The sequence below is a fragment of the Nicotiana tabacum genome, chromosome 22 (assembly GCF_000715075.1).
Source record: "Nicotiana tabacum cultivar K326 chromosome 22, ASM71507v2, whole genome shotgun sequence".
Lineage (NCBI taxonomy): Eukaryota > Viridiplantae > Streptophyta > Magnoliopsida > Solanales > Solanaceae > Nicotiana > Nicotiana tabacum.
The window spans coordinates 15723594-15738819 of NC_134101.1; the positions used below are offsets into that span (position 1 = coordinate 15723594).

Consider the following 15226-nt stretch of genomic DNA (forward strand, 5'->3'; position numbering starts at 1 on the left):
TGGACCAATCACCCATTCAAGACCCTTACTACAGGTTTTCCAACCTGTCAGAATGTTGTTCCAGATGAAAGAGTGGGAGGTGGGATTTCTCTTATAGCTGTATTGGCTAGTTAGTGTGGTGGACCATATGGAGCTTGGGTTGGTAAAGAGTCTCCAAGAAAGACTAACAAGCGAGACCATATTTTTGTCAGTTGCTTTCCTAATTCCTAGCCCCCAGCTTGTTTGGGTTGAGTGACAGTGGTCCATTTGATGTAGTGAATTTTCTTTTCTAGAGTGGTAGTGCCCCATATAAAATCTATTTGGATTTTGTCGATTTTCTTGAGTACGGAGAAGGGGAGGAAGAGGTATTGCATTGCATGGTTTGGGATAGAGTTGAGAGTTGATCTAGCTAAGGTTGCTCTCCCCGCAATTGAAAGAAAGATTATTTTTCAACTAGTAAGCTTAGAATTCATGTTGTCAATGATGTAGCGTAAGTCAGAGGCCTTAGGTTTACGCATGAGAATAGAGAATCCCAAGTATTTATCAAAACTATCACTGATTTTAATATTGAGGATATTTGCGAGGTGTGTTTTGGTTTGAGTGTCACAATTCTGGAAAAAGATGATTCTGGATTTGATATTATTGATTTTTTGTCCAGATATTTGAGAGAAGAAAGAAGGCTTCGCTTTATTGTGTGGATTGACTTTAAGTTGGCATTAGCTGAAAGAGTTAAGTCGTCTGCATAGAATAGATGAGAGAATAGTGGACCAATGGGATTGAGTTTGATTAGATCCCAGAGTCCAGTATTGACATGATGGTTTATATATTTGGATGGTAATCCCATACATAAGTATAAAAAAGGTATGGTGACATTGGGTCGCCTTGTCGTATACCTCTTGATGGATGAAAAAAATTAATTTTGGACCCGTTAACCAAAATAGAAATTCTAGATGTACTGGTGCAACTCATGATAAGCTTGGTGATTCGTGGGGAAATTTAAAGAAGAGGAGGGCGTGGTAAATGAAGGACCATTCAAGCCTGTCGAAAGCCTTTTCCAGATCGATCTTTAAGAGGACTTTTCCATGGCGACCCTTAATTTTTTGGAAATGGTTAATGATCTCTTGAATAATAATGGTATTGTCACTAGTTCTTCTACCTTTGAGAAAACTAGATTGATAGGGGCCGATCAGCCTAACAAGGCAGGGCTTAATTCTGTTAACAATAATTTTTGTAATAACCTTGTAGATAGTGTTGCAAAGTCCTATAGGGCGAAAATTATTGAGGTTGTTCGCATTGTGAAACTTTGGAATGAGGCAGATATAGGTAGAGTTTAGAGTTTCTGGAATTGAGAGATTCTTAAAAATATTGTGGCAAAAAGTTAAAACAAAATTTCTAACTACATACCAATATTTTTGGTAAAAAAAGGGGTGGATTCCATCAGGGCTCGGGGCCTTAAAAGGTTTAAATAAAAAATAGCACGGATAACTTCAAAATCTTTTAATGGTTTATCCAGTTCGGAGAGATCTATGTTTTCTAAGCAAGTTTGTGAATTAAGGATATTTTTCAAAGGCGTATCTATATGGTCAGTTTGAAAAGCTTTTTGGAAAAATTCAGCTGTCTGTTGTTTGTATGTGCTAGAGTGATCACTTAGAAACTAATTATATCTTGCAAGCGTTGAAAAAAGAATATTGTCTTGGCAGAGTTTGGACTCAGCTAATTAAGACCAAATTTGCGAAGCCTCGGTATATGCTTTTGCTTCGTTCTTAATCAGCCTTGAATTCTGTGGCAGTTGGCTCTTTGCATGGATGAGGATGAAAAGGCAACAAACAATTTATTTAACAAAAGCACAGTCGGCTTTTGAAAACAATGTTTGATTATCAAAATCTTACAATTTTTTCAATCTCACTTGAAAATGCATTTTCAAATTTTAAAATTCAATTGAAAATGAAAAGATTACTAGTGTTTAGTTGCGAAATACATCCAAATATATTGTAAAAATTATAAGGAAAAGTATCTTCAAAAATAGTGAACCAAAAAGAACAACAAGTGATTTAAATAAAAGAAATTTGAGAGATTTTAGATTACATAACAAATCAGGGGTATTTTTAAAAGTTTGCTGATTGTAGGGGTAAATTTGGCCCGATAGTATAACGGTATGGGTAAATTTGGCCTGATAGTATAACAGAAGTTAATTTAGACAATATATAAAAGTAGAGGAGTATATTTGGCCCTTTAACACAACTTCATCTTCAATTCAAATTTTAGTGAAATTTTAAATTTAAATTTTTTTTGGAATTCATGTCCAAATGCCTACTAAGTTTCAATGACAACCCAGTATAATTTTACTAGTGGGATTTGGGGTTGATAATGTGTACACAAAAATTATACTTACGTGACTCCTAAATCAATTTCCATGAAAATTGACTTGCCATCCGCCAAACACTAAAATGAAAGGCTCGTCCCATCAGATTCCCGTAATAATACGCCTTCTTTATACTCCCATTCCATTGCACCTGATACATCCAATATAATATTACCAACTTTGAAGAAAATATTTTTAGCAGTTGTTTGAAAATTGACAACCAAACTAGACCCACCCCCCTTTCTTCCCTCTCTCTGTTACTTCAAGCAAATTCTTAACCCCCCATTTGTCTATCAGTCTCGATTCTTCTTTCTGTTTGCAAGACAAGAATCACCAAGATTTCAAAATTTTTTTCCTCATTTCTTAGCTGTTTTTGAAAGAACCCCAGTATCTAGAACATATTAGTAATATCAACTAACTCAAATAATGACATTCTAACTATTGATTCTTCCAACCCATTAATAAAAGAAAAGTTCCAAACTTTCTTCTGTCAATAGGGCATACCCATTAAAGTTATGTTCTTTTTCTTGTTTTGAGTCTATTTAGACTTATTACTTTAATTACAGATTTGATTCCTGAAAAGGGAGACAAGACAACAGAAAATGAGGAATTGGACTTGGGGCTTTGTTGGTCTTCTTTATCTTGCTCTGTTGTTGAAGATTGAAGCCTTGAAATTTCATAGGACTGAACAAACTGAGAGAATATCAGGTACATTTTCTTTTGGCTCCAAAATTTTATGTTTTAGCTTGGAATTATATGTAATCTCATGTGTTACTGAGATGCGAATACTTGTTCATCATAGTAACTTAGGTTTTACTGATTTGGCTTTAGTTTCTGCATAAGGCTTCTGGTTTTAGGCTGCAACATTATTGATTTCTTCAGCTGGCTTCATTCATGAATTCTTAGTTCTGTAGGGACATAGTAGTCTTTAACCTGTAAGATCATTTCTATGTGGAATAGCATTCTTGATCGTGTTGTTTGTTTCTTTTGGTTAACTTGTAAATATATGTTGAATGAAATAGTCTGGTAATGGTTGGTGTTGCTAACTGCCTAAGTAATGGCATTATCTGTAGTTTTTGGCCTCCAAAGCTAAGTCTCCTTCTTTGATGATGTTCATACTGTTAATAAGATTCAGAATCTGTAGGTGATAAAACAATATACTGTTATTAAATCCTGACTGTGATACATGTCGATTTTGCAAGTCTGTCTCATACAAAACATGGGGTTTAATTAGCTAGAATGTAGGATAAGATGAGGTAGAGATGAATGGGCATCGTTAGCTGAATTATTTACCTATCTGCATGTTAGTCTGAGTAATTCTTGATGCTGGAGCATCCGTGATTGATACTTAGAAGTTTAAATCCAGATCTAAGTTAAAATTAATGAAAATCAGCTTTCACCTTAGAGCTAAGCCTGAATACAGATAAATGAGGTATTTTTTCTTACAAGTTCACCTGTCAAAGTGTGGTAGTAATCTAGAAAAATTATTGGCATATTATTCTATTGTACATGTATATTTTTTGCCACTTGATTTTGACTATAGTGGGAGAATTCTGTAGAGGCACATTAAATGCATAACTGTATAGCCCCTTATTTTCAGACTATAGACATTGAGCTCTCACACGAGCTTCATTATTGAATTTGTATCAGATATCTGAGTTCATATTAGACCGGTATCTCAAAAAACTTAAATATGTAGACAATTGACTCATAGCACGTTGTACAATTGAATATAGCAAAGGGAAGATGGCAATTTGCTTCATGAGATCTAGGTAGAGAGAAGTTATTTCATAGGTACTAGCTATAATGGTCTTCTGCATTTGGACTTTTAAGCTACATGAAGAACTTGATTGAAGACTTTGGTAGGCCATAGTTTAGATGTTTCGAGGATTCTCAAAAATTTCCAAGGGATGTTTTCAGACGCCCATTAGAACAGATTGGTTTTTCATACATGTAGTTTAGGTGGAATTCACATATATATATTTTTTTGATAAAGGAGTGGAAATTCAGATAGAAATGAAAGTTGCAGCATCAGAGATAATTTCTTGGTGAATAATTTTGATGTCATAGGTGACACCATAGAACTATTGTTGTGATCACAAAGGAGCATCTTTTTACCTTACCTTAAAAAAGAAAAAGGAAAAGGAAAAGAACATATTTTTATCCAACTGAATAAGTTAACTTTAATACAAAATACTAATCAAATTAACTATCATCTTTTAACTTGTTTATAAATAGTTTAGCCTATGATGGACTTGCTTTTAAATCTTAAGTATTAACTCCTATATTTTCCTTCTATTTCAAAAATTTAGGAAGTGCTGGTGATGTCTTGGAAGATGATCCAGTTGGGAGATTAAAAGTTTTTGTATATGAGCTTCCCAGCAAATACAACAAGAAAATTCTGCAGAAAGACCAACGATGCCTCAACCACATGTTTGCTGCTGAAATCTATATGCATCGTTTCCTATTATCTAGCGCTGTTCGAACCTTTAATCCTGAGGAAGCAGATTGGTTCTATACCCCTGTTTACACCACTTGTGACCTGACACCGAATGGCCTTCCCTTACCGTTTAAGTCACCACGTATGATGAGGAGTGCAATACAACTTATTGCTTCTAATTGGCCGTACTGGAATAGGACAGAGGGAGCTGATCATTTCTTCATCACACCCCACGATTTTGGTGCTTGTTTTCACTATCAAGTGAGTCTCTCTCTCTCTCTCAAACACACACATCCACAGAATTAGATAGACTCCAGGGAAAGGTTGCTAATAAATATCCCTTAGGTTCGTGATTATTGATTTTTGTTATTTTCAACTGTAACTTTCAGTCATTACTTTCAAGGTCAGATAGGTTTTGGTTACACTGGGTTGTTCTGTGCGATTGCAGGAAGAAAAAGCTATTGAGAGGGGAATTCTTCCATTGCTTCAACGTGCTACCTTGGTTCAAACTTTTGGACAACGAAATCATGTTTGTTTGAAGGATGGCTCAATTACAATTCCTCCATATGCTCCCCCGCAAAAAATGCAGTCCCACTTGATCCCTCCAGATACTCCCCGATCTATCTTTGTTTATTTCCGAGGCTTGTTTTATGACGTCGGAAATGACCCAGAAGGTGGTTACTATGCAAGGTATGATAACCAAGGCTCATACCTATGAATAAATCACATTTGGTCAAGTTTCTTTAACACTTAAATATATTGAACATAGCTACTTACCGAAAGCCCTACTATTCTTCACCAAGTCGATTTATATGTGAAGTTAAGTACAGAGTTATCAGGATCTAGAATTAATGCATAGTTGATTGATTTATTTAATTGTTATTCTGAGATTATACTGTTTCTCTTTTCTCTGAAAATTTGGATGAATATTGTTTAAATAAATGTTAGATGAAATCACAACTACTGTAGAAGTTGGCTGAAAAGAGAGTAACTAACGCTGATTATTTATTTCTTCAGAGGTGCCCGAGCAGCAGTGTGGGAGAACTTTAAAGACAATCCTCTCTTTGATATTTCAACAGAGCATCCAACCACTTACTATGAAGACATGCAGCGAGCTATCTTTTGCTTGTGCCCGCTGGGGTGGGCACCATGGAGTCCGAGATTGGTTGAAGCAGTTATATTTGGCTGCATACCTGTTATTATAGCAGATGACATTGTCTTGCCATTTGCTGATGCCATCCCCTGGGAAGATATTGGCGTGTTTGTAGCAGAGAAAGATGTTCCGAATTTGGACACCATTCTCACTTCTATTCCACCAGAAGAAATATTGAGGAAGCAGAGATTGCTTGCCAATCCTTCAATGAAGCAGGCAATGTTATTTCCACAACCTGCTCAATCAGGTGATGCTTTTCATCAGATTTTGAATGGACTTGCACGTAAACTGCCTCACGACAAGAGCACTTACTTGAAGCCCGGAGAGAAGTTCTTAAACTGGACTGCTGGTCCAGTTGGCGACCTAAAACCTTGGTAGAGGATGGTTCTGAAGATATCATTTCTTTCACTTCGTCGTCCTGGCTCCAAACCTTTCTTCTATACCAAAGTTGCTGAATTTCATCTGAAGCGTAAATTTTTACCACGTAGTTTGGGAGACGACACATTCATTTTGGACCCATAGTGTTTGTTGTAGTTATGCATGAGTCTTATGAAAAATAGGTATGTACTGATTTCTACTCTCATACTCGTGCCAGAAACTTATTGCCTTTTTTGTTACTTATAGATGTTGAGCCATTAAGCATTCTTGGAAAAGTGGCTTTTCCTGTTGCATTCACTACTTATTGGGGAGTCCCTGCCCTGGGTGCCCGCCCAGGTTGGGGAATAAAGATAGAGTTGTCCTGGAATTTTGGGAAATGATATTTTCATAATGTACTATCAGAAATTAGAGTGTTCATCAGCTTATCATACTGCATACACTGCAATAATGATTTTGCTGAAGAAACTCCCAAGCTTGTGAGCTAGTTGTTGCTTTTGGTATACATCAATTCCGGTAAGTACTTTTTGATCTTTTTATTTTGGTTCAAAATAAGTAATCTTCTAACATAATCAAGAAGAAATTAACTTTTTTTTTCAAATTTGTCATTTTCTTTTTACATATCCTAATGTGTCAAATTAACAATATATAAATTTTAATTAATGATAATTTAATCAAAACACCTTTTTTTTTCTTCTAGGAGTTATATTTTTTTAAAAGGTGTGCCAAAGGTCAAAAATGACATACGGACAGGAAGAAGTAATAAAGATCCATAATCATTGATACGGTGAATTATGTTCTTATATTGGTAAATAATGACATCACATCCCACGTGGCCTGTGAATAATCCAATTTCTCTGAGTGCAAATTCCAATCATCTTCGGCAAACACCAATTCTTAAAACTGAACCCTCGAACATCTACAAAAAACTACTCTTCAACTTAAAAACTCACCAACTTCAAATCAAAAATTGTCCAAACGCTTACTAGGTGGCATTTGGTTTTCCAAAATAATTTTGCAAAAACGTTTTTCCAATTTTTGCATACTATTTCACATAATTCAGCTCTGAGCCAACGATCGATCAACTCCTACACCATTCTTAGACCAAGAATAGAAAATTCTCATGAGCAAACCAATAAAGTAATAGTAGATTCTAAACATAATGATAATTGAGTTCAATGATTTACATTGTTATGTATGGACATGTGAATATAAAACAAGAAATCACTCCTGGAGGACAAACGAACCCTCTATTCTTTTCCCCAGAGGTTGTGAAGCAAAACTCAAAGGATTAAATGCATCGTCGAAACTTGAAGCAGGAGCGGGCTTGAATTCATAAGGACCTCCTTTTACACCCCAAACCTGTAATATTGGACAAAAAATACATGTCTTGTCAGAGGCTGTCGGTTCCTCAAACAAATCAATGAATAATTGAGACACGAATCACTAGGAGGCTTTTAAGGAAAAGGCAAGTTTGAAGCATATGGAACTAACTTGATTGCCATCAACATCATAGCCTCTATCCCAGGCATGTATCTCATTGTTCTTTAACACAGCTAGTTCGGAGGTACAGCGCGTTGCACCATTCTGCTACACAGGCAAAATAGACTTGCAGTACTTAATAGGAAAGGAGAAAACATCACAGGGTATCATGACGCGAATCTCGCCAGTAAAACTGATGAAAACTTAAGCAAATACCCATGAATTAGGAAATCCATCTGCAGGTGTTGAACCTTCATATAAGCATCGTTTCCCACGTTCACAGCGCTTTAGATGAATGGTAGTCAAATGTTCAGCAATATCCTGTGCATGACAATAGAATTAAAATGACTTCCCAGCAGAAACAGTAAGTTCCAAACATTTTTCAGTAGCATAACAATCAAACTAGGAATATATTAAACAGTTTGTCATGGTTGGCTTGGTTATTTTAAGCAGCAGAGACATGGAATGAGGGAGAACATATGTATAAAGTTACAGACCTGAGCCTATATTCAAAAGTAAAGCATACGGGAAAAAAAGAGATCCGATCTTAATGTGTTCAAATGTTTACCCCAATAACTTCTTCAGGTTCCGGACGTTGGTCCCTAGGGCGATCGCAGAAGTTCTTGTACTCCTCTGCATCTCTGATGGCATATGTGCTTACCTAGAATTTGGCACAGGTGCAATGAAAACTTATTTGCGACGAAGAATGAAAATAAGGCTGCAAGGCTTGGTTTCTATCACCAACAATTAAAAAAAACATATCACCAACAATTAAAAGTAAGGATACTGAGAGTAGAGATGTTAAAGGAACTAGAATTTATTAGCATGAATACTAGACAAAAGGTATATCATTCCCACTACCATCAGCACAAGTATTTTCCTAAACAACCAGCAGACTACCTTCATGCTACTTTTAAAGACACCCAAACATCCTCTCACCCAAACCCATCATAGAGTTGAAACGAGTAATAATTCATGAGAACAGGCTTGTAAGGGAAGTAGAACTGTGTCCAATGACATTATTATACATAATGCAACAAGAAATGGTGATGGTTCTACATTAATTAGTACTAGATTACTAGTAAGTGGTATGCCACTCGTGCCAAACAAAAAGTGTGAAGAGGCTTAGCAAGGGCAGTAGAATATTAGAATTTAGAGAAACTTCAGGCCACAGAAAATATGAATTGGGACCAACCTCAACATCACATTTCAGCTCCTTTGCACAAGGCTTGACCATGAAAAACCTCTGCAACAGAATGTTATATTAGAATTGATTGAGCTCGAGTGCTCTTAACTATAAGAGCAACTAAAATAAAATAGCTACTGTGATGTCATCTTATATGATTATCTGGGTTTCAGCAACCAAAGCAACAGAACAAAGAACTTAAATTAAGGTAGCAGGTCTATAATGCAACAGTCTTGATTATAACAAGAACAAAAAGAAAATAATATTGGATGTTACTCACCTGTCGGAAGGGTTTATGGGGTGTCCGCCAAAATGCCTACAACACAAAAGAAGATCCATCATAAAACCGACTTTCATGGGTCCAACCAGAAGCATGGAGGAAGAAACTAAAGCAAGATATAGACGTACCTGTTCAAAATATAAAACTTTAGAGCCATCTACCATGTCGGCAGCAGGACAGGAAAGCCATCTATACATAGAAAACATGAAAGTTGAATAAAAGGTTTAAATAACAGAACTTCCCCCAATTTTTTTACTACATCAAGAGATGATCATATGCTTCCAGAAGCAAGACTTCTGGAGAGAAACATGCTTACATGCCCGTCGCAGTCATTGGAAGATTGCTATCCAAATTATTGAAAGGTACGCATCCTAAAGATAGTAACTTCGCAGGCCAATCAAGCAACGACATACAAAGTGGACAAGATTTTATCAATCTGCTAAGCCTCAATTCAGACTATCTCGGGCTAATTTCGTCTCCAGAAATTCAAGTTAAAAAGGTTCAATACATATTACAGTTTTTAGCTAAACCTTCTCCCTGATAAAGTTTGGCAGTAATATTTCAACGCAAATCCAAAATCAAAACTGAAATAGTGAAAATTATAAGCGAAAAACATAATACCTGAAATTAAAATAATTATCAGGATCCCTAACAGCTTGCTCCTTGGAAAACTACAATAAAACTCGAAAAAATCAGTTATTCTCACTTTCTTCACTCTCACTTTCTTCACAGTTCCAGAGGAGCAAAAGTAGCAGAAATAGAAAAACAGTAGCGTAGCAAAAAAAATAGTACCTTTTCACCGCTAAGTGACTGTGCGACAATTCGAGCATGGTCCCAACGTGTGGTCGACTTAGTGAGCCGCCGTACCAATAAAGCGCCTCCGATAAGCACCAGCGACTTGAGAACCGCTCCACGAGCTCGGCTCCACCCGTTTGAGTTCGGATCCGACTTTGAGTCCGAAACCGACTCCGAGCCCGGGCACATACTCGTCTTTAACACTTTACAGTGGACTCTCTAATAGCAGATGATTTGACCTATAAATCATCCTCGAATTTTACAAACTTGAATTGAATTCAAATGCTTCAGCTTCTTTTTCTTCTCAAATTTCTGCAAAATTACAAACTTCAGAAAATGGGGAAATTTTTGAAGTATTTTTTATTGGCGTAGAAGCATTGGCGAAAGTAGTCTCATGCCGTCCTCTCAATCCCCACCACTTGTTTTTTCAAGTCCGACCACATTATTGGACATATAGTAGAATCTTCTACTGGGCTCAAGCCCACTATTATCCCAATCTCAATGTCAGCTATAAGGCCCACTTGCATCAATCTCCAACGTTTTTATATCTTTTCTAATTCTTCTCTCTTGAAAAAGAAAAAGATTTAGCTAAAGGTGTAAAAAAGGTAATTAAGTAATAATTGATTGATATAATAAGAAAGATAACGGTTTTCCTTTTTTTCCCTTTAGTGATATAAAACTTTGATAACATTGTGTATACGGGTAACAATCGGGGATAGAGCATATCCCGATTTTCCGGTGAAGAAAACGGAAGGGCATGGACACACGAGACAGAAAATCGAGGCCGGGGACCTTTCGCATCAAGACCCACGAAAGAAGAACAATATGTTCATCATCGGGCATGATAAAGCAACGCTCCCCGGACCCAGAACGAGTTCTAAAACCTCGAAAAACACGGAAAACGGTTATACACAATGGATAAAGGGCCGTCATATTCATACCTGACCGGATATCACGGTGCGAGTCTCGCTCGATGTCGGTTACAGATCGGTAATTAATAAGAAAGAAAGATTTTTACCCTTTTTAGACTTGTATTAGGGATTAAATTCTCCTACTATATAATGGGGACGTGTTTTCTTTTGAGGGACACATCGTAACATGCAAATCAAGGCAATACAAATTCATTTTTCTGTTTTCTAGCTATTGCAAAAATTCTTATTTAACTGTTTGTTCTTCATCCGATTTGGGTTCGAACAAAGGGTCTGATCGGGGGCGAAACTACTGTTCAACCTAGGTTCGGGCTAGGCCGTAACATTACAATTGGTTTGATCATTCATTTGGTCTTTAACTCGTTTATCTAATATTCTTGATTATTTGTAATAAATCAATCTACATATCCTTAAAACCGTGTACAAATTTAATTATTATCCGATTTAAGGGTAAATAGTTTAGCGCCCACCGTGGGGCTAAGGATAATAGTGGTGATTTGATACAAATCTCCATAACACACTCTATTTTACGCTTGTTCTTTAAAGTCTCAATTTCATGTCAGTTTAAAAATGTTAAATTCTCAGTCTGCCCACTTGAACGTTGACGTTGAGTCTGGCCATCATGGCGAAAACAATAACCTGGTGCCTAGCAACGAGGTGCCTCCTGCTGATCCCAACGGAGTCCCAGTTGCCGATCCGGTCGATACTAACTCATAGGTGGCCATCGACGCCAGTCTACCAACTGATCCTGAAAACAGCGCTCGCGGAAGACCCTGGCCAACAACTCGAGAAGCGCCCGAAAGTGAAGGCGATGGGGGTTAGCCTACGGTTAATCTTCAAAATGTTGCAGGCTTAACAGGCGACGATAGCGCAACTACAGAACCAAAGCCACGCCCCCAGCAGGGTTGAGCCCAAACAATCCCAGGAAAACATCCGAAGGAACGAACAGATCACTGAGAAACAGGGTTAAGTTGAGCCCGGGGTCAATCCCAAAAAAATAAAGATGCTTGAAGCATTAACAAAGTGGGTAGAGTCAGGCGAGAAGAAAATTGAGGCCAATAACAAGAAGGTGGAAATATATAATTTCAGGGTCAATCAAATCCCGAGAGCACCCCCTGATATTGAAAGGGTCAGATTCTAAGAAATTTATCCATAAGTCTTTTCCTCCCAGCGCAGCACCAAAGCTGATCCCAAAGAGGTTTCGTATGCCCGATATCCCAAAATATAACGGAACCACAGATCCGAATGAGCATGTGACCTCCTATGCATGTGCAATCAAAGAAAATGACTTGAAAGATGATGAAATCGAGTCGGTATTACTGAAGAAGTTTGTGGAGACTTTGTCCAAAGGAGAAATGATATGGTATCACAACTTACCCTCAAATTCCATTGACTCATTTGTTATGCTTGCATATGCTTTCGTGAAGGCCCATGCCGGGGCCTTCAAGGTCGCGACCAGAATATCAGACATTTTCATAGTTAAACAAAGAGACAACGAAATGCTCGGGGAGTTCGTTTCAATGTTCCAGATGGAACAGATAGACCTGCCTCCAGTTACAGATGATTGGGCCATTCAGGACTTCACTCAGGGGATTAAACTTCGAAGCTCCTTGGCTTCACAGTAGCTAAAACAAAATTTGGTAGAGTACCCAGTGGTGACTTAGGTCGACGTCCACAACAGGTACCGGTCGAAGATCATGGTCGAGGACGACCAACTTGGAGCCCCTTCTGGGTTTGTTTATCCCATCAGGGCCGATGACATGCCTAAGTGAGTCGTTGATCATGAGTCAAGGCCGGTCAGGGATCGATACCAACCATAAAATACGGATTGAAGGGGAAATGGGTCCGGGCATAACCCCACGAGGAATGAAAAGAGAGGCGATCTAGGGACCAGTAGCCGAGGTCTGATGAGTAAAAATGGTTTCGACAGGCTGCACGGGAGCAGAGAAGCACCTTATCAGAGTATAACTTCAATGTTAATACTTCCAACATCGTGTCAGCCATCGGGCACATCAAAGAGGCCAAGTGGCCCCGACCATTACAGTCTGACCCTTCCCAAGAGATCCTAACTTAATATATAAGTATCACAGAACTCATGATCACAGGACCAGGATTGCCGACAGCTAAGAGAAGAAGTTGCCCGGTTATTCAACAACGGGTACCTCCGAGAGTTTCTGAGTGATCGGGCTAAAAACCACTTTAGGAATAGGGACGCCAACAAACATGTAGAATAAGAAGAGCGTCAGCACGTCATCAACATGATCATCAGAGGGGTCGATGTCCCCCAAGGACCAATGATAAAGCGCACTAAAGTGTCTATCATGAGGGGAAAATGTACCCGAGATTATGTCCCGAAGGGAACCATTTCGTTCAGTGACGAGGATGCCGAGGACATCATGCAACCTCACAATGACGCGCTAGTAATATCCGTACTTGTCAATAAATCTCGAGTTAAACGTGTGTTTATTGATCTAGGTAGCTCGACCAATATCATCAGATCAAGGGTCGTAGAGTAATTGGGGTTACAGGACCAAATAATGCCAGCAGCTCGGGTGTTTAACGAATTTAACATGGCATGCGAAACCACTAAAGGGGAGATAACCCTGCCAGTGAATACCATCAGGACGATCTAAGAGACAAAGTTCTATGTGATCGAAGGGAACATGAGGTATAACGCTCTACTCGAAAGGCCGTGGGTTCACAACATGAGGGCGGTACCCTCGACCTTGCACCAGTCATTAAAATTTCCTACACCTGGCGGAGTCAAGATCGTCTAAGGAGAGCAACCGACTGCAAAGGACATGTTCACAGTCGACAAGGTAATCTCGGTGCTTGCAGTTTCGGCATCAAGGAACGCGAAGCCGACCATAAAGGAAGAAATTAAATAACAATAACTTATGTCGGTCTCGGTCGAACTGGAGGAATGAGGAATAGACGAGGAGGATGATTATGGAGTCCTGAGATCGTTCATAACTCCCGATGACACTGACGCCACCAAATCAATGATCGAAGAGTTAGAGCAAGTCATATTAATCGAACACCTGTCGGATCGAAAGATATACTTGAGCACTGGGTTAACCCCCGAGATCAAGAAAAAACTCATTGATTTTCTTAAAGCTAACATAGATTATTTTGCTTGGTCCCATCTTTACATGACAGGGATTCCACCGGAGGTAGCCACTCATAAGCTGAGTTTGGACCCAAAGTTCTGTCCGGTTAAGTAGAAGAGGAGACAACAGTCTGAGGTCAAGCATGCGTTCATCAAGGACGAGGTATCCAAACTCCTTAAAATAGGGTCCATCCGGAAAGTTAAATACCCGAACTGCTTAGCTAACGTAGTGGTAGTGCCTAAAAGGGGAATAAGCTAAGAATGTGTGTAGATTACAAAGATATAAACAAGTCATGCCCTAAGGATTCTTTCCCTTCGCCTAATATCGATCAGATGATCAAAGGTCGGGCACGAGATACCATGCTTTCTTGATGCCTATTCCGGGTACAACCAAATTCGAATGGACCGGACGATCAAGAAAAGACTTCTTTCATCACTAAATTTGGCACCTACTATTATAATGTAATATTGTTTGGGTTAAATAAAGTCGGTTCCACCTATCAACGCCTAGTAAACCAGATGTTCGAAGAAAAAATAGAAAAATCAATGTAAGTTTATATTGACGATATGTCAGTCAAGTCCTTGCAAGAAGAGAACCATTTGAAACATTTGCAGGAGACCTTCGACATACTAAAGAAGTATAATATGAAGCTAAACCTAGAGAAATGCTTATTCGGGGTCGGATCAGAAAAATTCCTCGGGTTCATGGTATCTAATCGAGGGATTAAGATCAACCCCGACAAAATCAAAGCCATAGAGGACATCACCGTGATGGACAACGTCAAGGCCATTCAAAGAATGATCGGGCGTATAACCGCCATGGGCCGGTTCATATCGAGGTCCTCGGACAAAAGCCATCGATTCTTCTCATTGTTGAAGAAGAAGAAGAATAACTTTTTCTTGGACCCCAGAATGCCAGCAAGCTTTAGAAGAACTCAAACGGTACCTATCGAGTCCGCCTCTGCTGCACACTCCAAAGGCAGACGAACAACTATACCTCTACTTGGCAGTTTTCGAGGTGGCGGTAAGTGGAGTTTTAGTCCTGGAGGAAGAAGGTACGCAATTTCCTATTTACTATGTCAGTAGAACTCTAGGCGAGGCCGAAACGAGGTATCCTCACCTAGACAAATTGGCGC

At 38.6% G+C, this 15226-nt stretch overlaps 2 protein-coding genes across 3 annotated transcripts; one reads left to right on the forward strand and one right to left on the reverse strand.

Annotated features, from left to right (window-relative positions):
• The first annotated feature begins 2452 nt into the window (after nt 1-2452).
• LOC107760089 (putative beta-1,4-xylosyltransferase IRX10L) lies at nt 2453-6726 on the forward strand. The gene is made up of 4 exons (XM_016578109.2): nt 2453-3049; nt 4654-5042; nt 5230-5471; nt 5799-6726. The coding sequence occupies exons 1-4, from the start codon at nt 2944-2946 to the stop codon at nt 6310-6312; spliced, it is 1251 nt and encodes a 416-aa protein (XP_016433595.1). The 5' UTR covers nt 2453-2943; the 3' UTR covers nt 6313-6726.
• A 685-nt stretch (nt 6727-7411) lies between these two features.
• On the reverse strand, nt 7412-10479 carry LOC107760088 (chromophore lyase CRL, chloroplastic). 2 transcript variants are annotated; one of them, XM_016578108.2, is made up of 9 exons: nt 10050-10479; nt 9879-9928; nt 9386-9446; nt 9258-9293; nt 8987-9037; nt 8360-8452; nt 8008-8112; nt 7804-7896; nt 7412-7671 (listed from the first exon to the last, which is right to left on the reverse strand). In XM_016578108.2, the coding sequence occupies exons 1-9, from the start codon at nt 10239-10241 to the stop codon at nt 7534-7536; spliced, it is 819 nt and encodes a 272-aa protein (XP_016433594.1). In that variant the 5' UTR covers nt 10242-10479; the 3' UTR covers nt 7412-7533. The 2 variants fall into 2 exon arrangements, with proteins under 2 accessions (XP_016433594.1, XP_016433593.1); XM_016578107.2 differs by having other exon boundaries at nt 7804-7899.
• Nucleotides 10480-15226: the final 4747 nt, after the last annotated feature.

Coding starts and splice junctions, on each gene's coding strand:
- LOC107760089 (XM_016578109.2), top strand. CDS start 2,944: ATGAGGAATTGGACTTGGGGCTTTGTTGGTCTTCTTTATCTTGCTCTG. Junction 5,043..5,229: donor GTGCTTGTTTTCACTATCAA/GTGAGTCTCTCT, acceptor GTGCGATTGCAG/GAAGAAAAAGCTATTGAGAG. Junction 5,472..5,798: donor GAAGGTGGTTACTATGCAAG/GTATGATAACCA, acceptor TTATTTCTTCAG/AGGTGCCCGAGCAGCAGTGT.
- LOC107760088 (XM_016578107.2), bottom strand. CDS start 10,241: ATGTGCCCGGGCTCGGAGTCGGTTTCGGACTCAAAGTCGGATCCGAAC. Junction 8,113..8,359: donor AACCTGAAGAAGTTATTGGG/GTAAACATTTGA, acceptor TGTCATGCACAG/GATATTGCTGAACATTTGAC. Junction 7,672..7,803: donor ATGATGTTGATGGCAATCAA/GTTAGTTCCATA, acceptor CCAATATTACAG/GTTTGGGGTGTAAAAGGAGG.